General features: G+C 41.4%; 2 protein-coding genes across 5 annotated transcripts; one reads left to right on the top strand and one right to left on the bottom strand.

The window, feature by feature from the left end:
- Positions 1 to 14,534: 14,534 nt before the first annotated feature.
- LOC111910212 (factor of DNA methylation 1) lies at positions 14,535 to 17,758 on the top strand. 2 transcript variants are annotated; one of them, XM_023906010.3, is made up of 7 exons: positions 14,535 to 14,694; positions 15,182 to 16,082; positions 16,160 to 16,341; positions 16,433 to 16,522; positions 16,611 to 16,898; positions 16,979 to 17,194; positions 17,270 to 17,758. In XM_023906010.3, the coding sequence occupies exons 2-7, from the start codon at positions 15,182 to 15,184 to the stop codon at positions 17,495 to 17,497; spliced, it is 1,905 nt and encodes a 634-aa protein (XP_023761778.1). In that variant the 5' UTR covers positions 14,535 to 14,694; the 3' UTR covers positions 17,498 to 17,758. The 2 variants fall into 2 exon arrangements, with proteins under 2 accessions (XP_023761778.1, XP_023761771.1); XM_023906003.3 differs by having other exon boundaries at positions 14,538 to 14,694; positions 15,178 to 16,082.
- Positions 17,759 to 17,805: 47 nt separating this feature from the next.
- LOC111910227 (probable CCR4-associated factor 1 homolog 6) lies at positions 17,806 to 20,375 on the bottom strand. Of its 3 annotated transcripts, none has more exons than XR_002856468.3 (4): positions 20,186 to 20,375; positions 19,059 to 20,072; positions 18,879 to 18,953; positions 17,806 to 18,093 (listed from the first exon to the last, which is right to left on the bottom strand). XR_002856468.3 is itself a non-coding variant. In XM_023906020.2 (2 exons), the coding sequence occupies exon 2, from the start codon at positions 19,983 to 19,985 to the stop codon at positions 19,176 to 19,178; it is 810 nt and encodes a 269-aa protein (XP_023761788.1). In that variant the 5' UTR covers positions 19,986 to 20,072; positions 20,186 to 20,375; the 3' UTR covers positions 19,045 to 19,175. The 3 variants fall into 3 exon arrangements, 1 of the variants encoding a protein (XP_023761788.1); XR_002856469.3 differs by having other exon boundaries at positions 17,806 to 18,060; XM_023906020.2 differs by lacking the exons at positions 17,806 to 18,093; positions 18,879 to 18,953 and having other exon boundaries at positions 19,045 to 20,072.
- Positions 20,376 to 21,275: the final 900 nt, after the last annotated feature.

Genomic DNA, 21,275 nt, shown 5'->3' with positions numbered 1-21,275 from the left:
TTTACGTGGTAAACATGCCCTAGGACCATAGATCTGTGGTTTTGAAGCGTTGTATGTCTCAGATCTGGCCTACTCGGGAAATGGGTCGAGGGACTCGGCGAGTCCCAAAGGGGAACTCGGCGAGTTCTATGAAGATGGTCCTAGACTTGGCGAGTTGGATGAACAACTCGGCGAGTCCTATGAAGATTACCTGGAGCTCGCCGAGTTGTTCTTCAAACTCGGCGAGTCATATGAACTTTCACAAAGCAAGAGGGGTTTAAGCGTTGAAGGTTCAACCCTTCGTACCTGCACGCGGAATTAACCGTGTAACGTAGTCCCAAAACCCCAAACCCTCGTATGGGGTGTTCTAGTGTGGATTGGAAGCGAGTAAGGGATCCGCTCGAGGAACTCGGCGAGTCGGGACTCGAGTTGGCCCCATAGTCCCGAGTGGTGAGTCAAGGGTGACTCAGTGAGTGGGGAGAGGGACTTGGCGAGTAGGACCGGATTAGTAAGGGAAGGACTCGGCGAGTCCAGTCAACTGGAAGTTGACTTTGACTTGGATTTCGACGTGGTCAAGGGTAAAAGGGTCATTTTACCCTAAGTACATCTAGCAGTGTTTGACTGATCATTTTGTGGGAATTATAGCCGGAGGACGTCCGGAGCAGCAGCAGCAGCAGTAGACAGTCAGTTCCCGATCAGATCAGCAGCTACTTTGAGGTGAGTTACCTTCAGTAGTGGTGGGTCTACGGCCACAATGCTGGCCCACCAGTAGGAGTTGTATGTAGATGATTGTCTCTGTGATATTCATCTAGGGATTACTACTACTTGTGTTATGTTTATGTGCTAGTATGATATGATGCTATGTGCTAGTGACAGTAGGGGGAGATAGTCCCCGAGATATCCGGTCGGTAGGACCGAAGGGGAGGCCAACACCCAGATATGCTAGGCAGCATCCGGTCGAGAGGACCGAAGGGGAGGCCAGCACCCAGATATGCTAGGCAGTATCTGGTCGATAGGACCGAAGGGGAGGCCAGCACCCAGGTATGCTAGGTAACGTCCGGTCGAGAGGACCGAAGGGATAGGTCGGGCACCCAGATATGCCTGACAATATATATATATATATATATATATATATATATATATATATATATATGTTATGTGATATGGTATGTGGTGCAGTGGGGGAACTCACTAAGCTTTGTGCTTACATTTTACAGTTTTGGTTTCAGGTACCTCCTCATCAAAGGGGAAGGAGCTGGCACAGTAGCGGCACATCATGCACACACTGGTTTCCGCTTTTACGAGATTTCTCTGGGATTTATACTCTGATATTTCGATTGGTTGTATGAATTGGATTTTAGAAATGGTTCACGTTGTGATGTGGTTTGATCAAACAATGTTTTTAATTATTAATGTTTTCTAAAGTAATGTTTCAAAAACGAAATTTTTGGGGGTGTCTGAACTCAAATCGAGGGATTAAAAGATTTTCCAAAAGAAAATGTTTTCTAAAGATTGAGAAAAGAGTTTTGAGAAAGAACGATGTGTGTGATGTGCGCGACCGGCCGAGCTCAAGTAAGTATTCCCCAAAGTACCCATACAAGCTTATGTTGTGTTTATCAGTTTCAGTAGAACAACATGCTAGAATAGGACTAAGGATCTAGTAATGATGCCTTATGTGCCTGCTTTATGTGCTTCAGTGTATGGAAATTGCATGCTAGAATCGAGTAGACAACAGTAGGATAGCCTGTTAGGTTATGCCTGATAGTATGAGTTTAGCTCTGTATGCTAGATCAGCTTCTCTCTATGAGAGCGGATTTGCTTGAGATTGTTCCCTTAGTTCGAATGCTGCTTTCTTTGTGCTTTGTGGGACTCTGAGTGGTAGGAGTTAGCCATTAGGTGAATACGTCATGTCACATGTGATCAGGGTTGAATAATCTTAGAGTGTTGGATTTGGCCCTATTGCGTAGCTCTCGTTTGAGTCTAACCGTTGTAGGGATGAGCCTGTTACTCGAAGGATTATCCGAGCCTCACCACATGTGATAGTATTAAGGTAATGGTTAATTGGCACTACTAAGGGGCCCTCAGCAGCTGAGGACCTAGTAGGGTGGAGCCTGAGATTTCCCTAGGGCAAGCCTAGGATGAGTATAGCAGTGATCAGCCGTAGTGGAAGGGATCTGGTGGAGTCGAGGCAGTCCTTGAAGAAGGTACGGATAGATGTGGAAGGTAGTATGGGCCCGTACTACTGAAAGCAGAGGATCCATACCCGAACGAAGGAAGGCCAAGATAAGACCAGGGAACTTGTAAGTAGCAGTGATCCCTCAGGAAGTATCAGTATCACTAATGATTGTTATTATGTATTGCAGAATGGTGGTACTTCGATCGAGGCCGATAGATGGTGGTTCAGGAGAGGGGTCAGGTTCAGGATCAGGTTCCGAGCCGGTAGATGAGGGACTACGCGAGTTCATCGCGTCAGAGATCACCAGGGGTATCCTTGAGTCGACTCCCATTATCTTCGGGTCGATCAAGGAAGGGATCATCGAGTTGATGGAGGATCGCCTCAGGGCGTTCAGGAGTGACATGACATCTGGCCAGTCGGGATCTCGCACGCTGTCCTTTAAGTACTTCAGGGGCAGTGGTGCGCCGAATTTCCACGGGGTGAAGGACCCCATTGCTGCCAGGCGATGGATTGCGGACATCGAGTCTGCACAGTTGACTAGCTTCTGCCCCGAGGGGTCGAAGGTGAGGTATGCAGCAGAGTGTTTACGAGACCGAGCTCGAGATTGGTGGGAGTCGGTGGGTGAATCGTTGGGAGCCTCAGCTATCGAGGCTATGACCTGGTCGGACTTTGTGACCAGGTTCAGGACAGAGTTTGCGCCGGCTGTCGAGCTTCAGCAGCTGGCCAGGGAGTTTTTGGACATGAGACAGACGACGAAGACTGTGGCGGAGATCACCGCCAAATTCCGGGAGAGGGCACTGTTGGTGCCCCAGTATGCGGGCAATGAGGACATGAGGAGGACCCGCTATCATGACATGCTTCAGGCTGATATCCGGGAGCACGTTAGTTTTTCAGCTTGCCCCACCTTGGACTCCATGATTGCCAGGGCGAGGGAGAGGGAGATATATTTGGAGCACATCCAGAAACGGAAGGCAGAGGAGGGATAGTCAGGAGGGGCTTCGGGGAAGAAGCCCAAGGGATCGGATTTGGGGCCAAAAGGGACGGGGCCGCTGCAGGAAATTGTAACATCCCGAAATATCAAGAGTAGAGTTGAAGGGCTAAAAGAGTAAGTTGTGAAAGAGTGACTCGGCGAGTCCATGGAGGGACTCGGCGAGTAGAGTCGCGATTGGGTCGCGTGCTAAGTAGCCGACTCGGCGAGTCAATGAGGAGGACTCGGCGAGTAGGTGCTGATTGGAGAAAACCCTAATTCTCGGGGTTGAGCCCTATATAAAGAACATTTTGTTTTCCTCCCAGCCTCCTTATCACCCCTTGAGCCTCAGAAAACCCTAAATCGCGGAGAAGCACCATTGTTGAGTGGAGTAGAGCTTGGAGAAGTAATTGTTGAAGGATTTTTTTGGGAGATTGAAGGCTTGGAGGAAGGGGCTTTGCTTGGGTTCGAATTACATTGTAGTTGGGGCATCTCTTGGAGGTAATATCTCGTTCTTGGGCTATTATTATGTTGTTTCTTCATTTTGGGAATTGTGGGAACTTGTCTATGGATGTAATTGGAAGTCTAGAGGTTAGATCTGAGGTTGCTACCTCAGATCTGGAATGGAGGAGGATCAGAGAGCATGAAAGTCCCTGTGTTGGAGTGTTTTGTGGAGCCATCATGTCCCCAAACCCTAGCCCAATGTGCAAATGGCCTAGATCTCTTTGGATTCACGTAAAGTTTGCCACTTTACGTGATAGATGAGTGGTAGGAGGCTAGATCTATGTTTTGGAGCAATTGCATGGCCTAGAATGCTTCTGAATGGATTCAGACTGGTGGTACTTGGCGAGTCACATGGGTGCACTCGACGAGTTGCTTGAAGATGAGCTGGGACTCGGCGAGTTGGAAGAACAACTCGGCGAGTTGGATGAAGATGGCTTGGAACTCGGCGAGTTGTATGAACAACTCGGCGAGTAGGTTGATGATAGCCTTAGACTCGGCGAGTCTGTTCTTGAACTCGGCGAGTCTTGTCGAAGGGTCCCGATATTCCCTGGTTGAGTCGAGAATCGGTGAGTCAAGGGATGACTCGGCGAGTTGGGTCGCGGATTGAGTGAAGTTCTGATTATGAGAACTCGGCGAGTCATAGGATTGACTCGGCGAGTAGGGTCAGTCAGGGGTTGACTTTGACTGAGGACTTTGATTTTGACCAAGGGTTGACCGTTGACTTTTAGGGTTTGGTCAGCGATGTGGCCTTTGGGCCAAGAGAGGGGTAAAATAGTCTTTTACCCTTAAGAGGGTGCCATGAGAGGCTTGATTCTAGTCTCGAGAGTTCTATTCATGAGAGTATTTGCCTTACGTGTTAGGCGGTGGCGAGTTCGAGATTTAAGTGTGGGGATATCTGCTTTCTGCTTGCCAGGTGAGTCTTCTCACTATACTTTACCTTGAGTAGGTAATCAGAGCTATGTGTTAGTGTATGTATGTTATGTGTATGTTATGTGTTGTACTGCATTATTTCTATGTGATTTATGTTGTGCATGATTACAGAGTTGGAACCGGAAGGTTCCTAGAGTTAGAACCTGAGGGTTCACAGAGTTGGGTGCACGGACCCATAGAGTTATAGCCTCGAGTGGCTAATATGTGTTTTATGTGTGGTATTTTGGGGAACTCACTAAGCTTCGTGCTTACAGTGTTTTGTCTTATGTTGTGTTGCAGGTTTCTTTCAGTATCACGGGACGGTACCGGCTTGATTGTACACACCAGAGAAAGAGTCATGTTTGAGGATCCTGGTTTTCTATACAAGTGAAAATGGAGTTATGTTTGTAATTCGATTATGAATGAGATTTTAAACAAGTGTTTCTAAGAATTAAACGTTTATTTTTAAATGAAAAATTGTTTGAAATTTTCGGTGTTACAAGTTGGTATCAGAGCCTTGGTTTGAGGGATTCGGATGCACCTTCGGGTAATTCTGGACTCAAACTGAGGAAGTAAGAAAAATTTTCCAAGAAATAATTTTATAAAGCGAATAAGAGTTCAAAGAGAAAACAAGAAAGAGCAGTGTGTACAATCAGCCAGAGCCCGAACGGTGATTTCCCAAAATACCCTTACTTTTGTGTTATGAGATATTTATGATGCACTTTATGAGATATTATTGCATGCTAGAGATAGGCTAGGTATTCCATATCTTAGGACTAGAGTGGCCTGATTTGTGATGCCTTAGCCTAGGAATTGTTGTGATATGCGATGTGCTTTTGAGTATGTGATGAGTGAGAATATTTGGTCGGAATCCTTTAGGGGATTTGAGTAAAGGAGTAATCTAGGGGGGATACCTAAATGAGTACTGTGGTACTTGGAGAAAGAATAGTTAGATCCCGCGAGGGGAAGAGTTGCAGAGTTCGGTGGTACTTCCGAGGATGAGCAGAGCAAGCGGAGTTATCACCCAGAGTGAGTCATATATATATTCTTCGATGCTCGAATGTTGCTTGCTTCGTGCTTTGTGGAACTCTCGATGATGGGAGTCAGCTACCAAGCGAATATGACGATATTCAGGAGGTAGATAGTTGGCATCATTAGGAGCTCTTCAGCAGCTGATGGCAGAGAAGTGTGGGAATCTGGGAAGAGCCTAGGGAGTAACCTTAGCCAGATGAGTGCACTGGCAGAGTAGAGAATTTCGCTGGGGAGCGAGCGCACGACGGAATTGGTGAACAAGAAGGTCGAGCAGCTACTTAGGAGCTCCGGGATAGTCCGTGTGGAAAGTATGGGTAGATGTGGCAGGTAGTATGGGCCCGTACTACTGAAAGCAGAGGACCCATACTTGATACAGGGAGTATTCTGAAGGTTCTAACGAGCGTATTAAGGAGTGATGTATGGTTCGAGTACAATACATCGGAGCAGATTGAGGAGTGATGTTATGGTTCGAGTACCATACATCGGAGCAGATTGAGGGAGTGATGTTATGGTTCGAGTACCATACATCGGAGCAGATTGAGGAGTGATGTTATGGTTCGAGTACCATACATCGGAGCAGATTGAGGAGTGATGTTATGGTTCGAGTACCATACATCGGAGCAGATTGAGGAGTGATGTTATGGTTCGAGTACCATACATTGGAACGGATTGAGGAGTGATGTTATGGTTGAGTACCATACATCGGAACAGATTGAGGAGTGATGTTATGGTTCGAGTATCATACATCGGAGCAGATGGAGGAGTGATGCTATGGTTCGGGTACCATACACTGGAGCATATTGAGAAGAGATGTCATGGGATGAGTACCACGGTTGTAGTGAATGATGCTTGTGATTCTCTGGTTATCCGGTCACGATTGATGAGGTAGAGATTGAACACTATGGGTTTTAGGCCTGTAGGCCATGATTGAGTTTGGAGAGGCGTCCCTCGAGAGGGAAGCCGAGAGCTTATCAGAGTATTTTGGTAAGGAGTTAGAGGGAGAGGAGAATTTCGGTCTGAGTTGAGCAATCAGTCGATAGAGGAGAGGTCACCTTCTATGTGAGTGGTGCTATTTATGTTCGTGTGCGGAACATGAGAGGCCTGATGTTTTAGTTTTGGGTTTGGGGGTAAACCCTGCAGGTCGTTATTGATGATGATTTCTCCCAGAGTATCAGGTAGCATGTGTGCTGTGAGACAGTGATTTACCATGAGCAGATAGTCAGCTGGGACTGAGATAGTCAAGGACCATGTTACGCCTATTTGAGTATAGTAGGGCGTATTGTAGAGGTATCAGTGGGGAGTCCAGTCGAGTTTAGCAGTGCAAAGAGTTTTCTATCTATGTTGGGTATTGAATATGGGAGTGGGTCTCTGTTCTTGGGATGATCCCGGTGTGGGAGCGATGGTTGATGAGTTGAGGTGAGGGGTACGATGATTTTGTGGTTCAGTCTATGAGCCAGAGATGTTATTGAGCAGTTGAGTTGTTTGGTGCTAGATTGGTACGAGATTTGGAACGACTAGGGGCAGTCGTGTCGAGAAGTTTTTGAGGAGTCCATCAGAGGTTTAGAGTATATGAGGTTGATTGATTTCCTTAAAGGTGATTATCGAGCGTTGTGTAGCACTTTCCAGGGGCAGGTGCGATTTTGCTGGTGAAAATAGTTGTGGGTTGGTTGTGTGCTAATTGGTGATGGTTCGAATCCTGAGTGGGGGAGAACCGGGTACCGTATGTAAGAAAGCAGAGATTTTCCAAGAGCAGTTATAAGTGGAGTATAGAGATCTGTGGTAAGAAATCATGAGACCATAGATGTCGGTGATCGAGGGAAGGGGGTCAGAGTGAGTTAATGCGGGAGTTACTTGTTTGAGAAGGATGAATGTCTCCACGGCAGGTGTCTAATGGTCAGGAACCTGGTAGTGGTCAGTGTTGTTAGAGAATGATTGGGCAGCCAACTCCCGGGTCGGTATGCGTATCCTTGCTTGGATTTTGAGCGGTGGGAAAAAGGGTTTCGGAGAATTATCAGCGTATTTCGTAGCGCTAGCGTTTTCTCGTATTCCAATTGAGAAATTGGATACACTGAAGTTGCATTTTGGGAAAGATGTAGATCTAATTATGGGGTTCAGAGAAAATGTATTATTGTATCTATATGATGCTTGGGGGCAGGAGATCAGTGGTTATGGCAGGATCTTGTGATGATTCTGTTGGGATATTCCGAGGTATCCGCGTATGATATCCTTATTTCGGGGTTACTCGTGAATCTGGAGTTGAGACGACTTGTGGTGTATCAGGTATCTACGAATCTAGTGGGAGCCCTTCGAGTATGGGCATCCAGGGAGATTATTAAGAGAGTGGACCTTCGCAAGGGTGGGCATTTTGATATGTCGATTGCCTCCAGATTCTGTGATGCATATTCGAGTCGAGTATGGGTAGCTGCCTGTGATAGTCTGTGGAGCATGAGCTAGTGGAATTAGAGGGTGTTGTGATACTGCGGGGAGCCGTAGTACTCACTAGTCAGAGGGTGTTGTGATACTGCGGGGAGCCGTAGTACTCATTAGTCAGAGGGTGTTGTGATACTGCGGGGAGCCGTAGTACTCACTAGTCAGAGGGTGTTGTGATACTGCGGGGAGCCGTAGTACTCACTAGTCATAGGGTGTTATGATACTGCGGGGAGCCGTAGTACTCACTAGTCAGAGGGTGTTGTGATACTGCGAGGAGCCGTAGTACTCACTAGTTAGGGGGTGTTGTGATACTGCGGGGAGCCGTAGTACTCACTAGATGGCAAGAGAATGTGATGATGGAATGATCTCCGATCAGTGTATGATGTGGAAGAGTTTTGGGCTTGAGTATCCCTAGTATTGAGTTCTGGAGTTTGGGTGTCGAACCGGGGGCGAGACTGGGGTCACCGTCTCTGTCGGGAGATGCGGCGAGATGCGCAAGGGATATGCGCAGCAGAAACCAGAGATCAGAGTTGAGGCGATCCTCGGTTGGATTGTATTTTCTTGCATGAGGGAAAAGAGAATTTTGTGACTTGCGCGTCCCTGGGCGGGGATAATGATCACGGGGAGGAAGTTAGTGGGTTATTTGGATCATGATATGGGTGACCTTTGGAGGCTCAGTTGTGGAGTCAAGAGCTGGCCTGGTGCTCAGTCTCGAAGAGGGATATGAGAAATGAGCTAGAGCTTATCATGATGATGTCTGAGGACACTTCGGCGCGAGCGAACGATTCAGACGCTCGAAGACATGCTTCGGGCATGTGTATTAGATTTCGGAGGGAGTTGCGACACGTATTTATCCTTGGTTGAGTTATCCTATATCAACAACCATCATTAGTGCATTGGTATGCCACCCTTTGAGCTGTTGTATGGGAGGAGGTGTCGGACCCTCATTTGTTGGGGAGAGGTAGCGCATGGACCCGAGGGCCCTTGCGAGCAGATCCAGAGCATGTGTGGTACATGGAGTAGTGGCAAGGTTGGCTAGTGGTTTCCCTGGGTAAGGGAAGAGAAAGGTATGTAACCCCCCGGGGGGGTGTTGGTTCACAGAAGTAAAAGTAGTAGTGAGGGTGGATGATTTGGAGTATGGTGGTTGAACACTGTGTCTGTGACAGTGGTATGGAATGACATCATGTTGGGATGTCTGCTGAGGACGCGGAAGGGGTTCCGCGGGAGTAGAGCCAAGAGTCTCAGGATGGATGCAGGGAGGGAGTCTGGGACTCCCAGCTTGTTTCTGATCAGGGTATTGGATATGTACTAGTGGTTCATCCTGGGGGGATGTTGGAGGATATCATCAGTGCATCGGGTTTCTCCCAACATGAGGGTGCTGGGAAAGTTCAGCATGCGTATGTGATTGCAAGAGGAGAACTCGTGGGAGTTGCTCTGAGATTGAAGAGTGGGTCTTTCTGTCAGCACGGAATGGATAGAGTAGGATTCGGATCGGGGATCCGATGGTTCATGGCTTTCTAGCCTTATGGGTCGAGCGATTGTTGAGATTTGGAGCAGTGATGCATGTCGGGTAATTCTCGATTGTTGAGTGTGATTATCAGAGAGTACAGCCGGTGCCCGGTTTGAGACGGTGGTCAGGACACCGCAAGGAAAGAGGAAGTGAGTTCGAGTTCGATGGTTATGCTTGAGGAACCTAGTCCAGTTAGGGCCAGGTGGGGCGTCGTGGGAGTATTTTGGAGTCGAGTTGCCATAGGCTTCGAGGACGAAGCCTAATTTAAGTGGGGGAGAATTGTAACATCCCGAAATATCAAGAGTAGAGTTGAAGGGATAAAAGAGTAAGTTGTGAAAGAGTGACTCGGCGAGTCCATGGAGGGACTCGGCGAGTAGAGTCGCGACTGGGTCGCGTGCTAAGTAGCCGACTCGGCGAGTCAGTGAGGAGGACTCGGCGAGTAGGCGCTGATTGGAGAAAACCCTAATTCTCGGGGTTGAGCCCTATATAAAGAACATTTTGTTTTCCTCCCAGCCTCCTTATCACCCCTTGAGCCTCAGAAAACCCTAAATCGCGGAGAAGCACCATTGTTGAGTGGAGTGGAGCTTGGAGAAGTAATTGTTGAAGGATTTTTTTGGGAGATTGAAGGCTTGGAGAAAGGGGCTTTGCTTGGGTTCGAATTACATTGTAGTTGGGGCATCTCTTGGAGGTAATATCTCGTTCTTGGGCTATTATTATGTTGTTTCTTCATTTTGGGAATTGTGGGAACTTGTCTATGGATGTAATTGGAAGTCTAGAGGTTAGATCTGAGGTTGCTACCTCAGATCTGGAATGGAGGAGGATCAGAGAGCATGAAAGTCCCTGTGTTGGAGTGTTTTGTGGAGCCATCATGTCCCCAAACCCTAGCCCAATGTGCAAATGGCCTAGATCTCTTTGGATTCACGTAAAGTTTGCCACTTTACGTGATAGATGAGTGGTAGGAGGCTAGATCTATGTTTTGGAGCAATTGCATGGCCTGGAATGCTTCTGAATGGATTCAGACTGGTGGTACTTGGCGAGTCACATGGGTGCACTCGACGAGTTGCTTGAAGATGAGCTGGGACTCGGCGAGTTGGAAGAACAACTCGGCGAGTTGGATGAAGATGGCTTGGAACTCGGCGAGTTGTATGAACAACTCGGCGAGTAGGTTGATGATAGCCTTAGACTCGGCGAGTCTGTTTCTTGAACTCGGCGAGTCTTGTCGAATGGTCCCAATATTCCCTGGTTGAGTCGAGAATCGGTGAGTCAAGGGATGACTCGGCGAGTTGGGTCGCGGATTGAGTGAAGTTCTGATTATGAGAACTCGGCGAGTCATAGGATTGACTCGGCGAGTAGGGTCAGTCAGGGGTTGACTTTGACTGAGGACTTTGATTTTGACCAAGGGTTGACCGTTGACTTTTAGGGTTTAGTCAGCGATGTGGCCTTTGGGCCAAGAGAGGGGTAAAATAGTCTTTTACCCTTAAGAGGGTGCCATGAGAGGATTGATTCTAGTCTCGAGAGTTATATTCATGAGAGTATTTGCCTTACGTGTTAGGCGGTGGCGAGTTCGAGATTTAAGTGTGGGGATATCTGCTTTCTGCTTGCCAGGTGAGTCTTCTCACTATACTTTACCTTGAGTAGGTAATCAGAGCTATGTGTTAGTGTATGTATGTTATGTGTATGCTATGTGTTGTACTGCATTATTTCTATGTGATTTATGCTGTGCATGATTACAGAGTTGGAACCGAAAGGTTCCTAGAGTTAGAACCTGAGGGTTCACAGAGTTGGGTGCACGGACCCATAGAGTTATAGCCTCGAGTGGCTAATATGTGTTTTATGTGTGGTATTTTGGGGAACTCACTAAGCTTCGTGCTTACAGTGTTTTGTTTTATGTTGTGTTGCAGGTTTCTTTCAGTATCACGGGACGGTACCGGCTTGATTGTACACACCAGAGAAAGAGTCATGTTTGAGGATCCTGGTTTTCTATACAAGTGAAAATGGAGTTATATTTGTAATTCGATTATGAATGAGATTTTAAACAAGTGTTTCTAAGAATTAAACGTTTATTTTTAAATGAAAAATTGTTTGAAATTTTCGGTGTTATAGAAATGCGGCAAGTCGCACGAGGGGGCGTGCAAGTTGGGATCATCAGGCTGCTATAAGTGCGGCAAGTCTGGACCGGACCTGCTAAGAACATGAAGTTTATCCCTTGGATATTCATAAAAACCTTGAGAAAAATATGTGTTATCACATATAATACATGTAAACTAGTATATCTGGGATTTATACACTTTAAATAGCAAAAATGAGTGTTGTGTTCTAAGATCTATAAATTAAACTCATAAAACAGCCCTTGACAGAAAAGTTTTGGTCCAATCTCAGACTGTTTTAACCCCCTTAATGATAATATTTTTCAAAACTGTTTTACATGAAAAATGTTCAGGTTTATACCTTTAAAATGACTACGCTCACGTTTTCATAGGATTTTTCTACAATTTTTGGCGAATTTTACAAAACTGCCTATCAGGTTTGAAATAATTTCGGACCAGCCTGTGAAGGTGAACAATTTCACACTTGTTAGAAGCCATTAAAAATTATGAGAAAAATTGTTAACAAATTAGACAAAATTTACAAAATTCCAGAATTTACAGATCCAAATTTCGACTTACGATGATTTTTCTACAAATTTTCCAAAAACTAGGTCGGAAAAGCCCAAAACCAGAAAAATATGTATTTCCACAAAAATACTCCACTTAATCCATTTGTATAGGTTCTAACGCATGTTTAAGATGTGTTTTATCATCTAAAAACACTCCACTTAATCCATTAAGTGTTCATTGAAACCTTAAGATCATGATGATCCTCAAGTGTTTAGAAGAAGAGTAAACTAGTCTATTTTTCACTTGAACATTCCAAAGCTCACAAGATTTGTTCCCAACTTATTGAACACTCAAATAAATATTGTTAAGCATATAAAACCCCCATCAATCTCATTGGAAATGCCCAATCTAACTATGGAATTCTCAATTCCATTCCATGTTCCAAAATTACCCTTGGGTCATAACAATCACTAGAGATGCATATTTGCTAACATTCACTCATGTTTATGTTTCACTATCACCTATTGAGTGTCAATTCATGTTCGTGAATATCATTCACTTCTTATATGAGATTCATTATGAAATTATCAATAGATTTCCCAAAATGCCCTTATGGCCAATTATTCCATAAATTCAACTATAGACCACCCAATCCTTCATGTTATTGCATTAAAATCATATTGTTAGTATCAAATCATGATTATGAGTATCATATACTCATCAAATGCTTATATTCCAAGAATTTCATTATATTCATCACAATTTCTCACATAACCATCTAAAACCCATCTTTATGCTTGATTCTACCATCATTGATGAATTTGAGCATTCTAATTGGATTTGTTGCTATCAAATATCATCTAGGTCATAGAATCTAATATCATTTCATTGCAATTGCCATATTCTCAATTTGGTTTTTCTAGGGTTCATGAGGGTTTTCGCCCAAATCATCAAGACCATCAATGGAACGATTGGGTTGAGATTGGAACCATAAAAGAAAAAAACTCAAAGGAGGTCAGAAACCAAAACCCTAATCAATGAATCAAACTAATTTCGACATTGGGGCTTTCCCCAAACCTTGAATTCGAAATATAGAGTTAGAGGATGAGAAATTATACCTCTCAAGCTTGATGTTGCTTCATATATTCAATTCCTAGCTTGATTCCTCAATAACTACTCTAAATCTTCCTTTGTGTTATATAAATCGCCATTTCCTTGATCTATTCACTCAATATCGTTTCCCTTGTCTTCAAATGAAGAGAACCCCATCTAACTAGTGACTACTTTCGACAATTGGCAGAAATGACCCCTAACCTTCCTTGTTCTCATATTTAACACCATTTGATCAATAAATAAAAGGAATCTTACATCTTTCACACTTTGACCCCAAAATAATTCATTTTATCTAATTAGTCAAATGACTATGTTAACACTAGTCATAGAGTTTTCTATTTGTCGAAACTAGTCCCTTAACTTTACAACTTATGTCAAATTTAACACTACTTCAATTATTTTAACATTAATATAAAAGGTTGACATACTTACTCCTCCTCCATCCATTATATGAATTTAGTAGTCCTTTCCACTAACCGAGTCAACCCTTTGGTCATTTAACTTCGCAAATTTGACACTTTTACCCTTTTAACTTTAAAATGTTACTATTTTCACTTATAACTTTCCAAACTTCATATCAACTAATGATATGATTATCCCTTGATGATTTAACTATATAAATCATTTTTCATTTATTTAATTGATTAATTTAAGAACCCAATCTTAAATTTTAGGATGTTACATTCAGTATATCCCAATATCATATTCTATCCAATAATATTACCTTTGATTCAACAGATGTATATAAAAATAAAATCCTCGATTGAGGTACTACAAGGTGTCACGTCTCCCTCGGACTCTTTTCTCAACCACATGCTCATGCCTTCTGTACCATTTTCATATAAGTTGAAGTTTTCATACCTTTTTTAAATGTATCTTTCCTCAACATTAATCACTTATCATGATTAGTGTTATCATATGTCCTACCAATAGTAATTGGCTTATGAAACTTGATTCATCATTGGGTCTCAAGTATCCAATCCATATACCTAATAGTTGTTAACTAAATCTGAATATGGCCGTTTACAGTGACACTCGAAATGGTGTTCCCTTCCGGTACCGAGCACACGTCACCTTGCGTTGTTACGCATATGAGATAGTACTTGAATGCATTTTTGTTGCTCATTTAGAATAATCATTTCTTCACTATAAGTAAAAAATTAAATATATACGATATCTAGTTTTGTTACCAATGGTCCAATAGATAGACTAACAATTAGGTGCATGGGCTCGAGTACAATTAAACAGCCCAATGTTTACTGTGAGATGTGAGTCATGTGACCCACCTGCGAGTATTTCTCGCTCCTACATGTCACTCTATTGTGGCTAGTCTCTCCAGTCTGCACATCGTCTCCCCAAAGTCACACACACACACAAAGGCGAAAGGAATTTCTTCCGTACGAGCCTTTAGGGTTTTTCTTCATCTTCACCGATCGCTTTACGGTGTTTCTCTCAGTCCACTGGTCGACGGACGCAGGTGTCTCCGCTTACTGAGTATTCTCGAGTGATACATTTCGTTTTCTCGTACTTTTCTTTTTAATTCTTTAACCACCGAAAGATCAGATGTTTCTCGATGATTATTGATGTTATGTCTTCTCCAACCTGTCGATTACAACTTAATCTCTTCTATTCTTCGTGCATTTTTGTCCGGCCTGGTAATTTAGGGTTTTATTTTCGTTATAGGAAGGTTTTGATCAAGCGTATGGTAGACGTAGGGGTAGTCGTACTAATTTTAGCAAAGAAAATATAGCTACCATAGTTCTTTCCTCTTTTAACCATAGCGAGGATGCTGTTATGCTTCAATATGTAATGCTACTACTTAGTAAGAATGTGTTTAGGATATGCAGTATATGAGTCTTCTTATATCTGAAACTTACATTTCCTTCTTCTGTTCTATGCTTCTTTTAAATATCTCAAAGATCTTTGTCTTATTGAGTTGTATTCTGTCTTTGTTTCCAAGGTAGATGGATCACAGCTCTGGAGAAGAATCTGACTTCAGTGAGTCAGAGATTGCTGAGTACAAAGACAAACCCTTAGAGCAACTTAGAGATGGAACCTTAAAGGTTAAATACCCGAATGGTATACTGAGGTGTCCTTTCTGTGCGGGAAAAAAGAAGCAAAACTTCAAGTACAAAGACCTGCATCAACATGCTTCAGGGGTAGGCAAAGGGTCTTCTAACAGAAGTGCAAAACAGAAGGCGAATCATCTTGCTTTAGCAATCTACTTGGAGCATGATCTGGCCCATGAGTCTGAACAACCACCAAAAGTGGCTGAGCCCAAACCTGTTGCTCCTGTTTCAGAAGAAAATGATTTGTTTTGCTGGCCATGGACTGGGATAGTTGTGAATATAGTCAAAGATCCTGAGAATGAGGAAGCAATTGAAAGCACTGAATACTGGATGAAGAGGTTCTCAAAATACAAGCCTGAAGTGGTTGAGATATCTTGGGATGAGGAAAAGACAACTGCTCAAGCCTTAGTCAGATTCAACAATGATTGGACGGGGTTTAAAAACGCTATGGAGTTTGAGAAATCTTTTGAGGCTAATCACCATAGCAAGAGAGAGTGGGTTGCTTCTGATAAATCTTCTGGTTCAAGTATTTATGCATGGCTTGCACGTGCAAATGACTTTGAGTCACAAGGGGCAATTGGAGATTTCCTACGCAAGAATCGTGAACTGAAAACCATATCAGACCTTGTTCAAGAAGCTATGCAGACAAGAAACAAGGCAGTTGTGGAATTAACCAGCGAAATTGACACGAGGAATGAAAATCTCGATGACTTGCAGATTAAATACAACCAGAAAACAATGTCTTTGAGTAGAATGCTTGAAGAAAAAGACAGCCTTCATTCAGCTTTCTATGAAGGTTCTTTACTCCCTTTTTTCTATTTTCTAAGATTATATTAAGTTTTATGCTAACATGACAAACTTGTCCCTACCCAGAGACAAGAAAGATGCAGCGCCTTGCACGGGAGCATGTGAAAAGAGTGTTGGATGAACAAGAAATGTTGAATGCTGACTTGGAGAAAAGGAGGAAAAAGCTTGATTCATGGAGTAAAGAGCTTAACAAGAGGGAAGCTCTAACAGAAAGGGAGAAACAAAAGCTGGATGAGGAGAAAAAAAAGGTGATTGTATTCCTTAACATATCATCTACATGTCTACACATATTTTAAATATCATTATATTTTGTGGTTGACATCCTTTTTGTAAATTCAGAATGACGTGCAAAACAACTCTCTGCACATGGCTTCCATTGAGCAAAAGAAAGCTGATGAGAGTGTGTTAAGACTGGTTGAAGAGCAAAAGGTAAATCTGTAAGAAATTGTTATTATATGTGTTTGTTTATAACAAGTTTTGTTGAGTTGAATTGGAAATTGGAAATTGGGAATTGCAGAGAGAGAAAGAGGAGGCCCTGAAGAAAGTGCTTGAGTTGGAAAGACAGCTGGATGCTAAACAGAAATTGGAGATGGAAATTGAAGAATTGAAAGGGAAGTTGCAGGTTATGAAGCATTTAGGAGATGAAGATGATGCTGCTGTTCAGGAGAAGATTAAGGAGATGAACAATGAGCTGGAAACAAAAATGGAAGAAATGGAGAACATGGAGAATTTGAATCAAACACTTGTGGTGAAGGAACGCCAGAGTAATGATGAGCTGCAAGAAGCTCGCAAAGTGTTGATTAAAGTAATATTTCTACTGAATGAATTACATTAATGTGTTGAATAGTTTTATGAATTAGTTGTTATTGGTTGTGGGGTTTTCAGGGGTTGCAGGATATGCTAAGTGGGAGAACAAATATTGGTGTGAAAAGGATGGGGGAAATTGATATGAAGGCATTTCATGATGCCTGCAAAGAGAAGTTTGATAATGAAGAAGCTCAAATTAAGGCGTCTGAGTTATGCTCTTTGTGGCAGGATAAGCTTAAAAATCCAGAATGGCATCCCATGAAAATGATTAAAGTAGATGCTGATAATCATAAGGTATGCTCTGCTTATGTTTATGGTCTTAAATTTAGGGATGAAGGTTGTTATTAATTTATGATGGTGATGATGCAGGAAGTGATAAATGAAGAGGATGAGTTGTTGAAGAATCTCAAGGCAGAATGGGGGGATGGGGTGTTTGATGCAGTGGTTGGGGCGTTCAAGGAGATGAATGAGTATAATCCAAGTGGGAGATATGTTGTGAATGAGCTTTGGAACTTTAAAGACAACAGGAAAGCTACATTGAAGGAGGTTATTAGCTATATTTTTAAGAATTTGAAGAGCCTTAAACGCAAAAGGTGATGGATGGATGATGAGGGAGGTTTGTTGACATGATGGTTTATATATTATGCTAACTTAGGAGGAATTGTCCAGTTTTATTGGAGGTCTGGTATGTAGTGGTGATGGGAATGAGATTTGAAAATACTCATCTATCCTTGGATTCTTAACTTGTGGTTTCTTTCTGAAATTACTACTACATAAATCTTATGGATTTACTGTGTAGCTAAATGAACATATCATGGAAGCACTATTATTGTTATTATTATTGTTATTATTATCAAACCAAGGGGCTGTGTTACACAATCAATCACATCAGACCATAGAATATATGACAGAATTAACCCTCTATCCATTAAAGAAGAAATTCCTGCTTATTTATGGATTCTTGTACATAACGACACAAATTCAATTATATAAAATCAAAACATGATTAATAATTGAATTTAATCTCTAGTTACACCAAATTAAAATCATAATTCATAACAGCTGCTGCAACTTTGCAACTTCTTCACATCATCAATGTTTGTGAGTCACAACAAGCTTGGATCATCCCTCTTCGACACCAAACATTGCGCTCATGTCATCTGTTGCTCGAAAATTTGAGTCAAATAGAAGGGCTGAATATGAAAAAAGCCCATACCAATTCATCAAATAAATTAGAAACACACACATATAATTTCCCCTCTCCTTATTTCCTCTCAACTCCTCTAATGTGAAAATCAATAATATTGTTAAAATTGATAAATATTTTGAAATTTGTTCTTTTGGAAACTTCAATGTCTCAGTTTTATTCAAACGGTTTATTCACTCTAGAAAAGAAACAAATCTTATGTATACAACACTTAATCCAGACATACATCATTACACATTCAGACATTTTATCTATACAAGACTTGTTTAAGTCATGTCCCTATTAAGTTTATTAAGTAAAAAGAAACAACACATAAACATCAAGCGGAGGATGAGGTCCATATCAATATCATGAAATAGCAATTATCATCACCAAGTGACACGTGTTTCACAAGGTTCACAACAAACTCACACACATTGTAGCAAGTACCACATTTAAAAGGGTTTAAACAAAAAGAAACAACACATATGTATATATATAAATCCTAACTTTTTATAAGTATACCCGCATCTTATTTTTTTCATTCCATTTACCAGATTCATAGTAATTTTTTAAACACATTTATCGAGTAAGCACTTGATGGGGGAAAGAAAACAATGCCTAAGCTATATCTGACATGGCATCACTAAATTTAAATGGAATATGATAACATCTTCTTGATTGAAACATGATGATACCATAACAAATTATTGATTACACTTAGAAGTTAGAATACTACTACATCCATGAATCTGCAAAAAGATCTGAAATAATCAACAACCAGATACATACCCGGACATGATCAATGATCAGCAAGAGAGCATGGCATTGGCAACCAATTAAAAATGCTTCACCATGGAATCAGACCTGCATACAGATGACAATAGATATTGTATACCTTAAAGAATCTATTTCATTAAAAATGGAAACCATTGTTAACGTAAGAGAAGATTACGTAGATCAAAAAATAACCTTTTTTTTTCTCTCAAGATGTGTACAAACTGTGGTGCATTTACAACACACATATAGCTTTCATAAAATTATTTTTTTTATTTTTTCTACTATCTTCCAACAATGAAAGCATTGTTGTCAATTCTCAACACCTAAACCATACAAGACACCAGCATATTTCTCCAAAGAACCACTAAAGAAGTTGTCTTTCAACTTTCTGAAAGTACAAGCAGTAAGCAAACTATCTGATCCAGCTTGATGACAAACACCAATTCTTTCAACTTCCAACAGTTCAGCCAGCTTGTTCAATCCACCATGAAGACTATTGCAGAACTTCATCAAATGCTTAATGTCAAAAATGGTGGGGAAATACATATCAATCAAACTAAAGAATCCAGATTGTGTGTCGGGTAGATTCTGGCAAGTCAGCACCTTTAACAAATACCCAAAATCATATCCACTATGGAAAGTAACCCAATACACACTATCATTCAAAACAATCCCTGATGACATCAATAGCTCACCAAATCTCTGTGCATCAATTCCATTTTCGTTGTTTTTCTTGAAATCAATACCACTCTGTCTCAAAAGCTCAACGGAATCATTTGCAAAAACATCGTCGTTTACATTGAATTCCCGGAAATTGAATTGCCAGATGCAATATTTATCTGTTCCGCATGTTGGTAGGTTTCCTTGATCGTCAGAGAACGTTAACCCTAACTGGATCAATTTGAGCATGTCGACGTTATCTTTTAGCGTCTGGTAATGATAATCGTTACTGTTTTTGAAATTACCGACAGGACGAAGAACAATCCCAGGAAATTCGGTGTCCATTGCAATGTAAGGGAAATCATCAACGAGGCCTCGGATCAATGCGAATTCTTCTTCGAGATTGTCATTCCACACCTCCCGAATCAGAATAGAATCGCTTTTTGACAAAAGCGACATTTCTCATAACAAAAATGTCAAAATTTCAACGAAATTTCGTGAATAAACATGGAATTATATGAAACCCCTTTGCGAGTCGACCCAGATCTGCAATATACACAGGCGACAGACATCATCAGCATGATACAATTCAACAAATATAAAATTGAAGTGGGATAAAGAAGTATCGCTAAAGAGAAATTACTAAGAAGAATGCAAACCTTGCGATGCAGATCTAACAATGAGGAGAGTCTAGAATTAGGGTTTCGAATTGGAAATGGAAAGGGGAATTTTGGGTTTACTTATTGGGTGAACGCTGCAGCGAGGAACCTTTCCCTGTCCTGATGACGACTATATGGTGTACGAAAAGAGAGAGAAAAGGCAGCACATAATCAAATCACATATGTTCCTAAATTCATATAGCACAAAATTAATGTTGTTTTAAAATGATTAAATATCTTATTTTACTCGTCTATAAAAGCTTAAAGTTATTCACTGTAAATATCAATACCCAAAATGTAAGCCATCGCAAATTAGTAAGATAGTTTTTGACTTTTGTGACAAAACTGGTTTTATAAATTAAAAGCAAAATTCATTAATTTCATGAAATTAATGAGTTGCAAAATCATCAACTACAGAAGTTCCACATGATATTTGATTATATGTAGACTCATGTCGACAATTATAAGGAAGATAGGAGAGACACTATCATTAAAATAAATGAAGAACAAATATATACGGAATTACTGAAGTTAAAAAAATTAAAATAGAGAAAAACGACATTTGAGACTCTAGAAAAATTGATTTTTTCAAGAGTTATATCTAGTTTTTTTTATTTGGTTATTTGTTAATCTAATGTAACATATAACATTTAACGAAATATTTACTTTCATAATATTAAGATCCAATGTCTATGCATAATGAGATCCTCAAATAATAAGTGTTCTATACTTGTGATGTTTTAGGGAAGGTGATATCAACACCTTATGGACCATAGCCATGGGTCTCTAAATCTCATTTTTTATGTATCTATGTAAGAACAAATTAGAGTAAATTATATGAATGGTCCCTTTGGTTTGAGGTAATTTGTATTTTTGGTCCCTAACTTATATTTTTAACTCGAAAGGTCCCTATAGTTTGTTTTTATTGTGCGTTTGGTCCTTGTCTTACCTAAAAAGACTATTTTTCCCTTGATTTTTTAATTTATTTAAATAAGGTGGGTAGGTAAGGTAAGCTAAGGTGATGTGGAAGTGGGGTTAAGGGTGTGTTTATTTAAATAAATTAAAAAATTAAGGGCAAAATAGTCTTTTT

This window comes from Lactuca sativa, chromosome 1 (assembly GCF_002870075.4).
Source record: "Lactuca sativa cultivar Salinas chromosome 1, Lsat_Salinas_v11, whole genome shotgun sequence".
NCBI lineage: Eukaryota > Viridiplantae > Streptophyta > Magnoliopsida > Asterales > Asteraceae > Lactuca > Lactuca sativa.
This window is presented reverse-complemented; position numbering and strand designations above follow the sequence as displayed.